Here is a 17,419-nt window from a genome sequence, read left to right as displayed (position 1 = left end):
CTGACAGGTAGAGCAGCTGAAGGAGGAGCTGTCTCAGAAAGAGGCCGAGGGGGCGGAGCTGAGAAAGCGGGCGGCTGACCTGCAGCTGGAGGTCTCAGCAGTAAGGCTTCCTGTGGATGCAATGCATCATGGGACACAGAGAACCTGTGGCTGCTTAGATTTTTTATTTTTATTAAACCTTGAGCTCTGCCTTCTTGACGAAAAAAAAAACACTCCTCCAAATCTTCCCACATCATATTTGAATATATCTCTGAGCTACTTTGGCTACTGGAATCTTATTTGTTTTGTCAATTTGGCTACTTATAAATAATGAAGCTAACTGAAATCGTACGCTTGGATTGGTTTACATCTGACTGCACCAGTACACGGGTGACAGTGATCCCTATTAAGTTAAATGACCCCATAAAGTTTTCATATTAAGCCAAAAAGCTGAAGTGGAGAAAATCAGGGGATCAAACTCAGGTGATTAGGTCAGCCATTTTAAACACTGTTACACTTTATGGGGTCAGCTGGGGTCAGCCATTTTAAACAGTTACACTTGTCCAAAGTGCAGAACAGTTTAGTTTAACACACACCTTTAACAACCAGAAACCCTTGAAAAGGCAGTGGAATAGGACTCATACTCACTGACTGGCTGTTTTTGGGCCTCAAAACAAAGCAATTAGTGGACGCCAGATTCTGTGCCCTATCAAACAGGGCAGTTGGCCAAACAAGTAGTTTGCTGTTTCCTAAAAATAAATGGAAAGAATTGGCAAGCTGTGACAGGCTACCACTAAATTAAACACCTGTCATTTTGACTGCAGATAGTAGTAGTATAAATAATAGTATAGAATATAATAGTATCATTTGAAAGTAACATCATTGTATTTGCAATCCTGCTACTGTAAATGGTTAAAGTACACATATTTAAAGTACACATAAAAGTCACAAACTTCACGGTAGCAGAATAATGTAAATGTTAGGAGTACGTTCTGGTTCAGTCAATGCCACTGGCTGTTTCAGTGTAAAACTGCTGTTAGAAAACTTTTAAAAGAAAGACCTAAGTGATAAAAAACTGTTTTTGGTAAAGGTGACAGTAGTGGAGTAAAAAAACAGTTTAAAATTAATTTAAAAAAATAAAAAGAAATAATTCCAGCTTCTCTTATCACCTGATTCTCACAAACAATGTCAGGATTTCTGGGTCGCCTATCAGTGAGTGAGATCGCTGTTACTTGGAGCCAGCACTCAGAACTCAGCCTTCCCTCCACATATGCGCACACACACAGACACACACACACACGCACACACCCTGCTTGGGTCAGGAAAGCAGAGTTCTTCAAGCACTCTGGCCTGAAAAGCTTGGCACCGCACTAGATTCCCAAACGCTTCTTCCTGTCTCTGTCTCTCTCTCTCTCCTCTGCATCTCTCTCTCGCTGTGGTTTGGGTAGAGCTGAGACCACTAACGAGCACCGGGCTTGTTTAGCTCCTCCCTCTTTACCGCTCTGGCACGCCTCTTCGCCAGGGTGAGCACCGGAGTACTGACCGTAGAGTTTCCTCCCTAACCTCCGCTCTCTCTCCTGCATGAGTCCTCTCCAGACTTGGGGTGGCGTTTTTGGAGTGGCCAGCAGTGATGACCTGGGTGTCCAGGGCCATTTCTGCTGCAGTGTTTACCAAAAAAAAGAAAAACACTGATTTTTAATTAACCAGATTCTGATGTGGTATTTTTGTGATACTAAAGCATTTAGTGGGCGCATGCTCATACGTGCATGAATGTGGCACAGTAAGCTCACCGGGCAGTGCCAGCTTCCCTGTGAGATGTGCCATGCTGTGGGACTGGCATTTAGACCTTGCTGTGGTCCACCGTGTGGGTGCCACCTTGTCTGCTACCATTTGAATTACACACAAAATGGCCTGACCAAACACAGGACCAAAAACAGCCCTAAGTGACTCTGTCGCTCTTGGTTATTTAGGGTTCTTTGTGCTTTTGTTGTGCAGTTTTACTCTCACCCTTTTTTGCAGGATTTTCTGAAGGACTGGGCGAGACTGTTGGGTACTGTTAGTTTACCTGATAGTTCATGGGAAGGGGGGGGGGTCTGACTTCAGGGTAGGGTAGGTGGGGGAGTGTGTGAGGGAGAGAGGGGAGATGAAGGCAGTTCCACTCAGCTCAGGGCCCTTCAGAGTGTGGACTCAGTGGTAGTAGTGGGGAGAGAGGCAGCCCAGCCCAGCCCAGTCCAGTCCAGCCCAATCCAGCCCAGCCACGCTGAGCGCTGCTTTAGGCCAGACTGTAATAATGGATGCCTGCGTGAGCTGATTGTGCAGAGCTGCGCTATGAGCCTCCTCACGATCACAGATGAGCTGCCCACCCCAGTAAGCCACACGTGTGCGCTCACACAACGCGCCCCATAACCGGCTGCCCACACACCTGCAAGAACAACTGCCATTTAAACGCAGCAGCTTTCCACAGGCTGAAGAACACCTGTTCTTTAAGGAATGATGCTTGGTAGACTGTGGAAGCTCACACTGATATTGCTCTTTGATGCAACTCTGTTCCTGTGTAGAATGAAGGGGGGGGTGTGGGTTTGTGATGGTTGATGGAGGGATTTTGGTGTTGGACTGGGAGAGTGCTGACTGTTATCTTCCTCCCCCCCTCCTCTTCCTCGTCCTCTTTGTCTTCCTCTTGGGGCGTGCTCAGATCGACCAGGTGAAGCAGGACCTGTCCAGGAAGGACACGGAGCTGCTGGGGCTGCAGACCAAGCTGGAGACGCTCACCAACCAGTTCTCCGACAGCAAGCAGCACATCGAGGTGCTGAAGGAGTCTCTGACCGCCAAGGAGCAGCGCGCCGCCATCCTGCAGACCGAGGTACTGCGGCCGGCCCGGCCGAGCGCACGGGAGGGGGGGGGGCTACCAAACCGCCGTCCGCTAGGCTGGCCCAGGGTCCTGGGCAACATAGGAAATGCACATTTTACCCTGTTTCTGTTTTCCTACTTCATAACTTAGATATATTAAATGTTTGAAGAGCTGAAATTTAAACCAATTTTAAACAGATACAATTTTGAACTAAACATTATCTTATATGAGGATCGTTGTAATTCTTAAATATTTATATTGTACTAAATGGCTACATCTCTTATGCAGTGTAGATCCATGATATAATGATGATCTTTACACTTGGGAAGTGTGTATGTGGAAGCATGAACTAAAAGTATTCAAGTTATAGCTGTTCATTTGTTTGTTAAACAAATTGGTAGCACAAACTGGTGTTGAGTTTCATTACATAAGATTAATTATGTGTCTGAGTGACTGGCTCAGGGGCGTAGAAGAGTGAATGGAATTACTAATTAAACTTTCCTTTGATAAGCCTTCTGAAATGTATATGGAGGAGAATGAAGGAGTCTCTTTCATGACAGTCGTGATGGTTATCCTGTACTTGGATTTGTGATCAAACAGAACTCACCTGCTCTCCCCACTCCCGTCTCTATGAGCACAGTGCGATCTGTGCACTCTGAGGATTTCACTGTCTGTGAAACCGAGAAGGACATTTTCTCCCTCAGCAAGTTAATCATCCATTTCATAATTCATAAGCAGCATCTCTCTAGTCTGAGTTATTGTTGTGAACAGTATAATAACTGCCATGGTTTTCTGTCTCTGTTCAATCTAATGGAGAGTGCTGGGCAGCTGTACAGCTCACCTGTTTCACTGACTGGACTGAGCCAGGAGGTTTCATGGCTTTCAGGATGCCATTAAAAATCCAGATTGCTTTTTCGTGCAAGTTACTAATTGATTACATATAATACAACATCGCCTTCAATTTTTTGGCCGTTTTCCTCCCTTAAAATGGCAATTTAAAAACTCTTTGCATGTGTGTTTTTTATTAGTGTGACTCCGGCGATACTTTTGCTTCACTCAGGATACGTAGCAGATTGACTGTGGGGCGATTCTTCGGTTTTCAGTTAAGAGCTCATTAAAAGCTGCAGCAACAACCAGCATATGTGGTATGCGTTCCAGGATCGTGGCTGGAACACCTCATTAAATTATTTTTGTATTACGATTATTTCCCTCTTAACAAATGCCTTTTCCACGGCTGCGAAACAAGTCCGTGATTTTCTCAATGCTACCACCAGAGGGCGCTACTGTATCACAGTTGGGGCTGGCTGTCTGGTTTCTTTTGTCTTTGACCCGCACGCGAAAGAGACGCGAAAGAACAGGTTGTTCTTCCGCCAGAAACATTCTCATCGCAAAACTACCCCCCGTGTCCAGAGAGGCAGTGCTCCAGAACAGGCTCAGACTGTGACTGCAGTGTAACGCAGCGGGGTCTCAGAGCCTCTAACAGCCTCTTGTTGCACACTGGGAATAATAACTAACAGCCAATATCCACTGTGAGAATTAAAGTAGAAATCCAGGGCCGATGTGCTCCGGGTGGAATTTAACATTGACCGGTAGCATGCGACTGTCTCTGACCACCGCGTGTGTGTGTGTGCGCCCCCTGCAGGTGGACGCGCTGCGTCTGCGCCTGGAGGAGAAGGAGGCCATGCTGAATAAGAAGAGCAGGCAGATCCAGGAGATGTCTGAGGAGAAGGGCACCCTGAACGGGGAGATCCACGACCTGAAGGACATGCTGGACGTGAAGGAGCGCAAGGTCAACGTGCTGCAGAAGAAGGTGGGTGGGGTTAGGGACCAGCATGCCACGCCCCCTTGCCCTGGGTGAACACGCCCATTTATACCCGCCCCAAAAAGCTCCACGAGTTAGTTGCCCTCTTTTCATCTTTTCTCTCGATCTCAGTTTATGAAATTTCATCATTTTTTGTGCTCTTATTGTTCGTACTGCCAACGCATATAAGCATTGTGCAAATTCACAATAGAGTATCGCAAAATAAAGAGGCAAACAAAAGATCCTATGACAAACAATTTTCTGTGATGAGAAATAATGCAGTTAAATAGTGCCCTCATTCTCTTGTGCACTCTCGCGTTAACTCGCTGTTCCACTAGATGGCGCTGTGGCACTGTTTTCTCTTTGCAGTTTGCAATGTACTTTCTGACTTTTTTAGAACAGACCCGGCAAAGAAGAGCACAGAGACATGTGAATTAAAAGTCCCTGAGTGGTGTGAACCCCCCCCACCCCCCAGCCCTGAGATATGAGATATGACCCCCCCCCCCCCCCAGTACCGGACACACAGAAAAGCTGGGCCTATTGAAGCCACCGTTCAGGGTTCAGTGGCGCATCTCGCTAAGTTTTCTGCTGAAGATAAGGGCTGGGGAGCACCAGGCTTTCTGACATGGGGGGTCTGCTTTCCCAGTGCACTGTGGGATTTAAAGCGCGATTCTGTAGTTTGAATTATAGCTCTGAAATCAGGATATTAATTTATGAGATGAAGAGTCCTGCGACTTTGATGAGTCTTTCCCTGACAGCAGGGGGATGTGTCGGGTTGGACAGAATGAAAGGCAGTTAAACGGCGAACTCTTGGCCGTGGCGGACGGACGTTCTCCCAGTGTCCTGTGTTACCGTGGCAGAGGATGGGGGAGCTCAGGCACGGCTACAGATCGCGGGACAGTGGATTTTGGGTGTACGAGAGGCCGCCTTTGACCCCGGAGCCCAGCCCAAAGCGCGGGGCAGGGGACGGGCTCTTTTGAAGCGGGCGCAGGTGGGACCCGCTGGGACCCGCTGGGACCCGCGGCTCGCCCTTGTCCTGACGCGACGACTCGTCGCCGGGCCGACGGGAGACGGGCTCGCTGGACGACCGGCCCGCTCACATTCGTCTTAGTGACATGTGTCTCCAGGGTGGGGGGGGCGGGAGAGAAGGGTGGGGGGGTTGTTGAGGGAGAGGGGAAAGCAGGCGAGCCGTGTCCATGTTTGGCTGCCTGGAGCAGTTACTGTGCCCCCCCCCCCAAGGTCCTGTAGCCATCGTGGTGTCCAGCCAGGCAAGAGAGAGAAGGGCCCCCCCAGAGAAGGGGAGAAAGAGGGAGAGAGTGAGAGGCAGAGAGCGAAAGGGGGACAGTGAGAGAGGTAGAGGGAGGAAGCAGAGAGAGGGAGGAAAGACTGGGGAGGGAAGGGGGATGGAGGGAGAGGAGACAGGAGAGATGGAGCTGGGAAGAAAAGGGAGAGGAGACAAGGGAGGGAGTGAGGGGGGAGAGAGAGAGAGAGAGAGAGAGAGGGAACAGGGAGACCAGCGCTCAGCTCCATCTCTAATGGAGAAACCAGCCTGGTGATTTATTCAGACGGAGCTTACAGACTTCCCCCCCCGGGTCAGAGGGCCGTGGTGAGGGGGGGGGGAGAGTTTGCTGCTGAAGCAGACAGCGCTCTGCTCTCCCCGGGTCACTCAGACAGGCCGTCCTGTTGGTGCTGCTGCTCCTCTGGTACACGCTGTAGCCCTGCGGCTGTGACAGGCCGCACGCCGTGCTGCTCTCTGAAGCTCGGTGTTCCTCCTGCCTGCTGGAGTGCTCCTGTAGGAGCAGGACACTGATCTGGGATCAGTTTGATATAAAGCTGCTCATTATCGCAGGCTCTGTCGGAGCAGCAGGACCTGATTTGGGATCAGTGGGATGTAAGTTACTTTATTGAAAAGTGGTGGGGTGTGGGACGCTGACAGTCCTCTGGTCTACAGAGATCCCCATTTGGGTTGCGAGTGTTGTCTCTGGTAGAGAGACAGTCTACCGGCTTATTAGTCTCTCTGGATGATGCTTCCTGGCTCCAGATACTTTTAAAGTGATGCTCCAGCTAATCACCAGTGTAATGTGTGCTCGGGTTCTGTGGCATTATGGGCTGGGGTTGGTGGGGGGTGTCATTGATTTGTGGCAGTGGTTTCTCTCTGAAGAGGAGGCAGGGCTGGATTGCAGATGCTCTGAGCTCTCAGCTGGGCACTGCTGTCTTTTCTCCTCTCTTTTCCTCCCTTTTCTCCTTTCTCCCTGCTTTACTCTCCTCTTTCTCCCTCTCCTCCCTTCTTCTTTCTCCATTCCTTCTTCCTCATCGATCACATCGTCTCTTCTGCCCTTTTCTTCCCTGCTCCATCTCTCCGGTCTCCCCTCCCTCCATCCCCCTTTCCTCCTCTCCCTTCCTTTTCCCCATTCCCTCCTCCCTCTCCCTACACCTCTCCCCCTCTCCTTCTCTCCCCCTCCCTCCCCCCCTCTATCTGCCCCTCTCTCCCCTTCTCTCTGTCTCTCCCCTTCTCTTCCTCTCTCTCTGCCTTCCTCTACTGCTCTCTCCCTCCCGCTCTTTCTCCCTCTCTCTCTCTGTCCTTCTCCCTCCCCCTCTCCCCCTCTCTCCCTCTCCTCTCTCTCTCTCTCTCCTCCTCTCTCTCTCTCTCTCTGTCTCTCCCTCACACTCTCTCCCCCCCTCTCCCTCCTCTCTCTCTCTCTCTCTCCTCTCTCTCTCTCCTCTCTCTCTCTCTCTCTCCCTCTCCCTCTCTCTCTCTCTCTCTCTCTCTCTCCCCCTCTCTCTCTCTCCCTCTCTCCCTCTCTCCCTGCTCTCCTCTGTGTGTATCAGCGGTGCAGGGGCAGTGTGTGCCCTGCAGAAAGCGGATTAGCGCTGATTGTTTTATCCTGAGTGAAATCCTCCCGCCGCGCGCCTCCGGACGCCTCCTATCAGAGCGGGGAGCGGAGGAGCCTCTCCCCGAAGGAGGCGCGCAGCCGGGCCGTTCCTCTCCTCTTTTCCCTCCTTTCATGTTCTGAGCCGCGTTTTTCTCTCTCTCTCTCAGAAAGCCTTTTGACTCTGAGCTCGTTCTCCCAGAGGCACGCGGAGCGGCCCGCTGCTTCTCCCGCGTCTCTTTCCCTTCCCGCCGATCCGGGCGAGCGGGTGCTCGCCGTCGGAAAACGATAAAGGGGGCCGCGGCCGGAATTTGGCGGGATTCCTTCACACCCCCCCCCCCGGCTGCTCCGCGCATACGGGGCCTGTTTATATTGCCCGTTTGTTATTGTAACGAAAAAAAACACCACTTAGCCTTATTAGTGAGGTTGAAAATATGGGAGGGCTGATAAGGGTTGGGGGGGGGGGAAATATCCGCTGAACGCGGGCCAGCCCAAATCCTGGGAGTGGTGGTTTGGACCCCGAAGAGCGGAGTGTCGGTTCAGAGGAGGACAAACTGAAAGAAAATAAAATTAGTTAATGCAGGGGGGGGGAGGGAAGAGGGAGGGGGGGAACAGGCCACAGTTCAGCAATCTGCACTCAAATATGTAAACTGATTAGACTGGTGACACTGAGCAGGCCTTGGTTGGGCAAGCTAAATGAAGCCTGACTGTTTTCCTTTTTTTAGCTCATATTCATCACGCAGAGGTTGTTTCCCCCCCCCCCTGCTTTTTGTACTTCTCCGCTGTTCCGCTCCATCTCCATCTTTGTTCCTCACCGCAGCACTTGGGGCGCGCAATTATGCGCTTGTTTTATAAGACGGGGAGAGGAAACAGGCCACGGGGGCAGAAAAGATTAAACCCTAATCTGTTCCCTTGTTTAGTTTTTCTTAACTTTCCTTGTTTTGTGATCTTTTTTTGTGGGGGGGGGGGAAACCAGCAGTTTTTCCACTTTGCGGTTTGGGACCTGGGACGGGGAAGCGGGGTGGCAGTGGGGGTTTTGGGGTGGGGGGGGAGGTGAGCCAGAGCTTGGAAAAATAAAGAGAATGCTAATGAGGAGAAGTTGTAAATTAATGATAACCTCCACATCAAAAAGGGAAGATCCTGTCCCTCATCAGTCAGGCAGGGGGAGAGAGGCAGGGAGAAGACTGCGTCTCCCTTTTGTCTGGGACCGCAGGAAGTTTACACTAGTTCCTAATTAATCAGAGCCGGAGACACAAAGAGAAGGCTGCCTGGCGGCATGCCACTTACCTGTCAAGGCTTACCCATTCAAGTGCCAGCCATTCTGGCTCATTTACATTACTGAGCCGGGCTCAAGTGCCAGCCATTCTGGCTCATTTACATTACTGAGCCGGGCTCAAGCCCCAGCGTGCGCTGGCTTTCCCCAGTTCCCCTGCCCCAGTGCCACACAACTCGAGGCTCCTGTCAAAGCGGTGGTAGACGGTCCCGTCGCGGGTATTCTCCAAACCCGATGGCTGGCGGTTGGGTTTTGGCCGAGTTGGTTCTGTAGCTGGTGCTGATTGGTGGTGAGGGGATGGTGGTTTGCCAGTGGATGGGTTGAGGGAGAGGACCCTTGGTAAGACTCCCAATCAGGAAGCACCGCCCTCCTTCCTGGTTCCTTTGGGTTGGGTAAGCAGACAGGCAGTGTTTCTTGCCCAGTTGTGAAATGCAGGTCTTTGTATGCTGTCTGAACCCATGCTGCATGGATGTTGGTCACAAGTGGAGCCATGGCTCACGAAAACACGCACACGCCCGCACATGCGTCCCCTTAGCTCCTCGCCCCCGTGCTGCTCTCCTCGGTTGGCTCACGTGCTGCAGGTCCATCTGGCTGAACCGCTGGCCCAGGACCCAGCAGAGCCGGGGGGGGGGGGGCGCAGCGGCGAACAGGCCGAGCTCGTTTGGATCCCAATGTGGCATCGATTTAGGGATGTGTCCCCTTCGTTGTTACCCGGGGTGGAGCAGAGTCTCTCCCGGCACACTGAACCCCTTTCCCCGGGTTCCCACCGCATCTTACAGCCGCGTAACCGTCTCCGCCGGCATCCTGACGTGGGCTCATTTCTTCCACGCCTTTGTAACCGAGCCAAACGTAATTGGGGTCTCAGATACTGTGATCTAAATATAGACCCTCCTCCTCAGCAGCGCAGCGCTGGTGGGAAAAGGGGACCATTGTCTTGCTTCTATTAGCCTGATGACCTGCGGTACACTGACATAACCAAATTAGGAAATTGCGTTCAATAATAGTTTGCCCTCAAAGCGGTCTGCACAGCGTCTGCGTCTGTGCTGGCCGGCGTGTTGTGCGAAAGCACACTTTGTTATCCATGGTAACGAACGCGCGTAACGAGGAGAGCCGGCGCGTTGGAAAAGGGGCCTAATGACATGCAGGCGGCGTTACACAACCGACGGCTGGATGATGATGCTCTCCGACAGCTCAGAGGAGAGAGCGCCATGTACAGAAGTGTGTGTGTGTGTGTGCGTGTACGTGCGTGTGTAAAGCTAGGGAGCATTGTGTGTGTGGAGGTTGTGTGTGTGTGTGGAAAGGTGGGGAGCGTTGTGTGTGTGTGTGTGCTTGTGTGTGAGGGGTGTTGTGTGTGTGCATTTGTTTGTATGTTTGTGTGTGGAAAGGCAGGAAGCCGTGTGTGTGTGTGTGTGTGTGTGTGTGTGTGTGTGTGAGAGGTGGTGTGTGTGAGAGGCTGTGTGGGATTGACAGACGGACAGACAGACAGAGAGGTGCGCGCGGCGCTCGTACGCGTGACGTGTCCTCGGAGAGAGGGGAGGAGCTGTCACTCAAGCTGTCAGCCGGATGGGTGATTAATGAGAGAGCCGAGATGTTTTTCGCACGTTTCCGCGGCAGCCTCCTCGAGTGTGCGCCGCCGCCGCTGCATTCCACACAGCCGGGCTCTGATGCATTGTGGGAAAGGACGCCCCACTGCAAAGCGTGATCCCCACTGATGTGGGGAAGAAGGCCTGCCTGTCTGCTGTAGAGCAGACCCAGGGATGACAGTGGAAATGGATACACACACAGACACACACACACACACACACACACACACACCACTGACCCTGCATACATCTAGGGCTGATTCTATTCAGAAATCCAGAATGTCAAGCCCCCTCCCTCTTCTGTACAGACTTGCTTGCAATAAGGGTTGAGCCACTGGAAGCTTTTCTAATGTTTCATTCTACCATTCTGCAGGGCATCCATTACTATCACATTGATGATGGAGGTCCTGTCTGGAGCCCTATAAACTAAGTTTATTGAATGTATCATGTACTATTGCTTAATAAAACTGGTGTTTTTCAAGCCATGTACAAGTGTACCTGTCACACTCTATGAGTAGGCTGCAGTTGTTCCCTCAGGCATTTTGAAATAGGGGTGTAAATGTGCCAACACCTCAGGATGTAGCTACAGTTATTCGAGTCTGTATTACCGAAATTTCTGTCTTGCCAAAAATTGAGCGCATGCCAGTGCAGCTGCTTGTAACATTGCAATTATTGTACTTGTAAGCTGATGCAAGATTGCACCAAAGGCAAATATTGTAATACAATATCACGGGTAATTCGCAACGGTTTATTTTTAGCGCTGAATCGGGAAAGGATTGTACCTCGTTGTCTCGCTTTGAACTCTTATCGATCTTTATTCTGTGACACTCTGGTACACATCCGTGAAGGACGAACACGGGCCCGGCGCTAAACGCTAAACACAGTGCGACACGTAGCCGACTATCGCTATAGCTCGCTAAATCTCCGATCATGAAATTAAGAAAATACCCCTTTTCAACTTTTCACTTTAAAACGCCTTTCTTACCACTAACAGCTTGCACGGAACATCTGTCAAAACTTGTCTGAAGTAATAAAAAAACTGTGCCCCTCAAGTTTTATTGTTTTGGAGACAACTGCATTAGTTTGAACCAGGGCAAATCCATTATCAAATTTCTCCATGCTTCCTGTTATTTCTTTGCTTGTCTTAATACAACCTCTGCCAAAACATCCATCATTTTTAATATAAATAGATAAGTTGAAGCAACATTATCTATTGATCTATCTGGTTTAGAATCCTGTTTGCTGGTTACTTGTTATTTAGGCTATGTAAAAAGTCCCTGCTTTTAGTTAATTAAAAATGGGAAAAACTGGAAGCATTTTTGGCAACTTCTGAAAGTGTCTGAGTCTGTAGGAAAATTAATGTAAAAAAGACCCGTTCATGTGAGGGTTTTCCTCTTTGACTGGTTGCGAGTGCCTATTGGGTCTGTAGGTTCATTACGCCTAAAACTGGAACAGACATCTGTTTCCTCATTACACTACTTTTTCTGTTATTTTACAGTCTTTACACCTTTGTCTCTCCTGCGTCAGTGCTGTTCGTAGCTGTAGCCATGGCAACAGTTGCTTCCCCTTGCACGAAAAAACAAAAGCAAAAAAATGTTTGTTTTATTCAATCGACTGAACAAAGTGGAGCGAGCACAAACCGCACACTTCAAATTCTTATTCCCGAAGATATTTTGCTTAAATTCTTTCTCAAATTCCGTTTCCAGGATACAGTTATTTTTATTGTAGGCCTAAATAAATTCTGGCGGCAACAGCAGCAGAATCACGGCCGGTAATTTTATTGACATCAGGTTATTTTAAAGCTTTAGAAAAAATTCGGAGCTATTTATCAAACCCGTCTCTTGTTTAATTAAATGTGAAATGGGAAAAAGGAACAGTCAATCTTCCCATTGGGCCTTCTTCCCATGATGAATGGATTTATTGTCTGAAATGCCCATCTTTCCCGGGGTAATTCATCAGCTCATTTGAATGCGGGCTGTTGTTGTTTTGGCACGCGCATGATAAAAGCACTAAATTTTAATTGTCACCACGAGAGATGTTCCATTTCGCTAGCGATTGATTTAAAAAAAAAAGAATGTTCTTTTAGGCGCGCGATAAGTGCGTGCGGTGTTGTGGGCAAACGACCCGGTTTCGTTCCAAGAAACACTCACGCGCGCTTGTTGTGCCTCAGAATCCAGAGAAATGCGGAGGGGCCCTGGCTGCCACGTTAAACGCCCTTACTGCAAAGAATTACCTTCGTTACTAAAATTAGCATTCCAGACTTTTAGCGGATGCCTACATTCTTTTTTTTACATGCAGTTCATTTAAAGAGCTGGATGTTTACAGGAACAATTAAGGTTAAGAACTGTAAGAACTCAAGAGCAGCACCTTACCCGGGATTTGTACCAACATCCTTGGACCCAGTTCTCTATTCATTATACTACATTGTCACCACATACTTAACCAAAGTATGTGAGAGCTGGTATGCATTGAAATCGGACAGATATTTTCTCTTATATGTAAGGGCTGAAATTGTAGGACTCACTGAAGCATTCCTTATCCATGTTTCTCATCTCACTGGCAGAATTCTCCACTCTTTGATGCTGCTTTTTCAAATTCAGATGGAGTAGAAAGTGGCGACAAGAATTTGTATATAAGCACTAGTGGTTAACAGATTTATTTCTCTTGACTTCTTTACGATGAAATATATCGACAGTCTCTTTTGAAATGCATGTCATTGGGCGTTCCGTGTGGGTTCAAGTGATATCCTTGACAAAATTAAGGATATTGTCCTTGACTATTAGTCTTGTCATTATTGATATACTGCCTTATCAGAATTCTTTAGATATCTCATTAGATATTCAGGTTCACACTAATGAAACTGGTGACAGTGTTGCAAGAAGTTTTTTTTTTGATTTGCTTCTTTTGTGATGGCTGTTACGATGTAAAACTTTGTGTCTCTTGGTGACTGTTATAGCACAAAGCTGTGTGTCTGTTGCTGGGTGTTGCAGTGCAGTGCTGTGTGTGTGTGTTGAAGGCTGTTAACAGTGCAGTGCTGTGTGTCTGTTCCAGATTGAGAACCTGCAGGAGCAGCTGAGGGATAAGGAGAAACAGATGAGCAGTCTGAAGGAGAGGGTGAAGTCCCTGCAGGCGGACACCTCCAACACCGACACCGCCCTCACCACCCTGGAGGAGGCGCTGGCTGAGAAGGTCCGTCTCCACCCGCATCTGCACCACAGCACACACGCCTACACCCCCATCACATTATACACTCCCACACCTACATCACAGTGTACACGCCTACACCCCCATCACATTATACACTCCCACACCTACATCACAGCACACACGCCTACACCCCATCACATTATAAACTCCCACACCTACATCACAGTGCACACGCCTACACCCCATCACATTATAAACTCCCACACCTACATCACAGTGCACATGCCACCATCTTCAGCACAATGAATACACCCACTCCTACATCCCTAATATACGCACCCACTCCTACATCTCAATGTACTATATATTTCCACACATTCATCCTGGTGTACACACGCGAGTCTTCATCTGAAAGGCTAATATAAGGGGGGGGGGGGCTTTCATAGTCCCATGGTGCTCCCGCTTCCCAAACCCACCCCCCCTCAGGCGGCCGTCACTATAGCGATGCGGGGTCGGCTCCTTCTCCTGGGGGAGCTGCCCTTTGTTCTGGGAGGCGGCGGGTCCATACAGGGGCGCTCAAGCACTGGATGTTAACAGCCCCTCTGCTGGCCCCCGCGCTTCTGTCCTGCCCCCATCGCCGCTCTCTCTGTGCCCCCCCCACCCACCCTCACCCCCCCTCCATTCAGCGGCCCCCTGCCCTTTGCCCCACCCCGGCCCCTTAATCCCATTGTTCTACAGGGGGGCCCCTGTCCTCCAGTCTCCGGCCCGGTGGGCCCCCATTGACACCATGGTCCCTTTATGCTCACAGCCGCGATGCCAGCAGCCACAGGCTCTGGGACTGCAGAGCCCCGCCCCCCCTCACCCCCCATGTATCGTGATTGGCTGTGATAAACTCAGTTTTATAAAAAAAATATTCATTCATCTTTTAAAGTGATATGTGTATTTATTGAAGAATTTCTGAAACAAAAAGGGTTTCTCATGTGGTTAGATGAAACCCGCCAGATTCCCTGTGTCACTAAGACAAATACACATCTCAGAATCGGGAGGAAAAGCAGGGATCTTTGTTTGACTGGAGCAAACGTGGTTTCTGCTGCTGCTGTAGTAAAGAATGAGGCGCTGCTGGTTTAGTTTAGAGAAGCGGGAGGCTCCGGCTGCAGGCGGAGGGAGCCGGGTTTGCGGTGCGGTGACGTCCCCGGCCGTGGGGTTGGCGGTGACCCGTCTCGGCGGTGCCGGGTGACGGGAGATGGCTGTGCGCTGTCAGCCGTCCGCCCCGCCGGCAGAATGCCCACATCACGCTGCGCTTGACCTCCCCGCTGCCGAGCCCCGGCCAGGGGTCATTACCCACTGTCACTTTCAGTCAGAGCTGCGCCCGCCATCACTGTGTGCGTGTGTGAGAGAGAGAGTGTGTGTGTTTGTGTGTGTCTGTGTGTGTGTGTCTGTGTGTGTGCCCAGGATCACTGTGTGTGTGTGTGTGTGTGTGTCTGCGCCCAGGATCACTGTGTGTGTGTGTGAGAGTGTGTGTGTGTGTGTGTGTGTGTGTGTCTGCGCCCAGGATCACTGTGTGTGTGTGTGTGTGCCTCGGCATGTGTGTGTGTGCCTCTGCATGTGTGTGTGTGAGAGTGTGTGTGTGTGTGTGTGTGCGCGCCCAGGATCACTGTGTGTGTGTGTGTGTGTGTGTGTGTGCCCAGGATCACTGTGTGTGTGTGTGTCTGTGTGTGTGCCCAGGATCACTGTGTGTGTGTGTGTGTGTGTGTGCCCAGGATCACTGTGCGTGTGTGTGTGCCCAGGATCACTGTGTGTGTGTGCGTGTGCGTGTGTGTGCCCAGGATCACTGTGTGTGTGTGTGTGTGTGAGTGTGTGTGTGTGTGTGCCCAGGATCACTGTGTGTGTGTGTGTGTGTGTGTGTGCCCAGGATCACTGTGTGTGTGTGTGAGAGTGTGTGAGTGCGTCTCTGTGTATGTATGTGTGTGCCTCTGTGTGTGTGTGTGTGTGCGTGTGCCTCTGTGTGTGTGTGTGCGTGTGCCTCTATGTGTGTCTGTGCTGGTATGCTTCTGAGTGAGTCTCCTTTCCTGTGTGTTAATTACAGTGAATAAGTGTCAGTGTTTGCTGGGTTGTGTCCGTGTGTGTGTGTTCACAGATCAGATGTGTGACTGTGTGTTTCCTGTGTGAAATGTGGAGAGTGCCTGTGGTGGTTTGGATGATCCTTCGAGGTCTGGCACGTGAAAATGAGCTCAGCTCCCTGCTCGTGTTCCATCACCCCGCCCGTCTCGCTGAATCTGCCCCTCCCCGCCCCCTATCGCACAGGCACGGGTTCAGTTCGCCTCCCTTTCGTTCTGCTTCTGGAATTACCTTCACCTGCGCAGTTTGGCAGCGCTGCGGCTGAAACGCACTCCACTGTTCCACAGGCCAGTGGTTCTGTTAGGCACTTCAGACCGCACCACACCGCTGGAGAGCTGGCGCGCATCGGGCTGCCTGCCGTCGGCAGCTAGTAGCCAATGGGCACCTGGGTTGTGGCTCAGGGACGGATGTAGGGCTAACCTGACGTAGCCAGCCTTCCCCTGGCAAGACCAAAGCAGTGGTGTCCCATCATTGGCTACGTTTACATGCACAACAATACCCTGGTTATTGGGAGTTAGCAGTTTATGCTAGTGTTTTGTTTATTGCTTATATGTGGATGTAAGTAATCGAATAGCCACGTTTACACGATTCTTTCCGTAATCTGTGTGTGCTCAATGTAAATGGCGCACCAGACAGCTTGTTTTTATCTGGGATCTAAGACTTCCCCCTGAAATGCACAGTTTAAAAAAGCCAGAAGAAATCTTGAGTAAGACGTCTACATGCAGCGAAAAATTGAAAGGTGATGTGAAGGCCTGTGCTTTCGGTGAGTGACCACGCCGAGGCTTTCACAGGCCTGCACACTGAGCTTCATACTGTCTGAAGCACTCTGGGACCTGCACAGGCCTGCACACTGAGCTTCATGCCGTCTGAAGCACTCTGGGACCTGCACAGGCCTGCACATTGAGCTTCATACTGTCTGAAGCACTCTGGGACCTGCACAGGCCTGCACACTGAGCTTCATGCCGTCTGAAGCACTCTGGGACCTGCACAGGCCTGCACACTGAGCTTCATACTGTCTGAAGCACTCAGGCCTGCACAGGCCTGCACACTGAGCTTCATGCCGTCTGAAGCTCTCACAGGCCGTGCCAGTGCTCCACACTTCTGCACGCCCGGGTTCGGCCCCGTTCAGCCGGACGGAACGCGAGCCCGTCGGCCGAGCGCCAGAGCGCAGAGGGCCCCCCGCCGCGTTCGCCTCGGCCGCGTCACGCGCGAACAGGTCTCCGTCCGCTCGCACGAGGACGCTCTCGTCCGAGGGCCGCCAGTATTAAACCCTGCCGCAGATCCCGCCAAGAAGGACCCGGTCGTGCTCGATGTCGCTCGTACCCCAGTCGCTGCTCGGGTCCGCTGGCCAGAGCCAGCAGCTTTTGAAAAGCAGCAATGAAAAATAGCTTTTGTGCAATTTTTCATTTTGAGAAGTGTGTTATTAATGTCCAGCGAGGCAGGGCTGTGTGAGTTTTGGCCGGGCGGGGTGTTTGCGGGGCTACGGTGCGAGCGCCGCTTTGGGTTTCCGCGGGCCTGGTCTCACAGCCCATCGCCCGGGCTGCCGTTCCTGTGCCAGGCGTCTCCTTCAATCAAGTTACTGTGTTACGTTACTGCGATCTGCTGCGGTGGTGGAGATTTCGGCAAGCTGCCGGAGCTGGCGTACGCCCGTTCGGTTATTCACCCTCGCTAATGTCCACAGCCGCTAACCGCTCCCCCCCCGCTCCCCCCAAAACGAGTTCACGCCTTTCCTCTTTGTTTGAGCTGACAGATGTGTTAGGTGAAGGAGGCTGTCAGTGAGGTGAATGTGGGTATGTGTGT

General features: G+C 50.9%; 1 protein-coding gene across 11 annotated transcripts in view; it reads left to right on the top strand.

Moving 5' to 3' along the window:
- LOC135259249 (ELKS/Rab6-interacting/CAST family member 1-like) overlaps positions 1-17,419 on the top strand; it is a 218,688-nt gene that overhangs the window by 56,323 nt on the left and 144,946 nt on the right. For 6 of the 11 annotated variants that reach the window (XM_064343383.1, XM_064343384.1, XM_064343386.1 and 3 more), the window contains exons 6-9: positions 8-100; positions 2,672-2,839; positions 4,470-4,637; positions 13,406-13,543. In XM_064343383.1, coding sequence (XP_064199453.1) covers positions 8-100; positions 2,672-2,839; positions 4,470-4,637; positions 13,406-13,543 — 567 coding nt within the window. The remainder of the gene's footprint in view (positions 1-7; positions 101-2,671; positions 2,840-4,469; positions 4,638-13,405; positions 13,544-17,419) is intronic. The other 5 variants (XM_064343388.1, XM_064343389.1, XM_064343390.1 and 2 more) reach the window with 1 other exon arrangement.

This window comes from Anguilla rostrata, chromosome 7, assembly GCF_018555375.3.
Source record: "Anguilla rostrata isolate EN2019 chromosome 7, ASM1855537v3, whole genome shotgun sequence".
In the NCBI taxonomy this organism is placed as follows: domain Eukaryota; kingdom Metazoa; phylum Chordata; class Actinopteri; order Anguilliformes; family Anguillidae; genus Anguilla; species Anguilla rostrata.
This window is presented reverse-complemented; position numbering and strand designations above follow the sequence as displayed.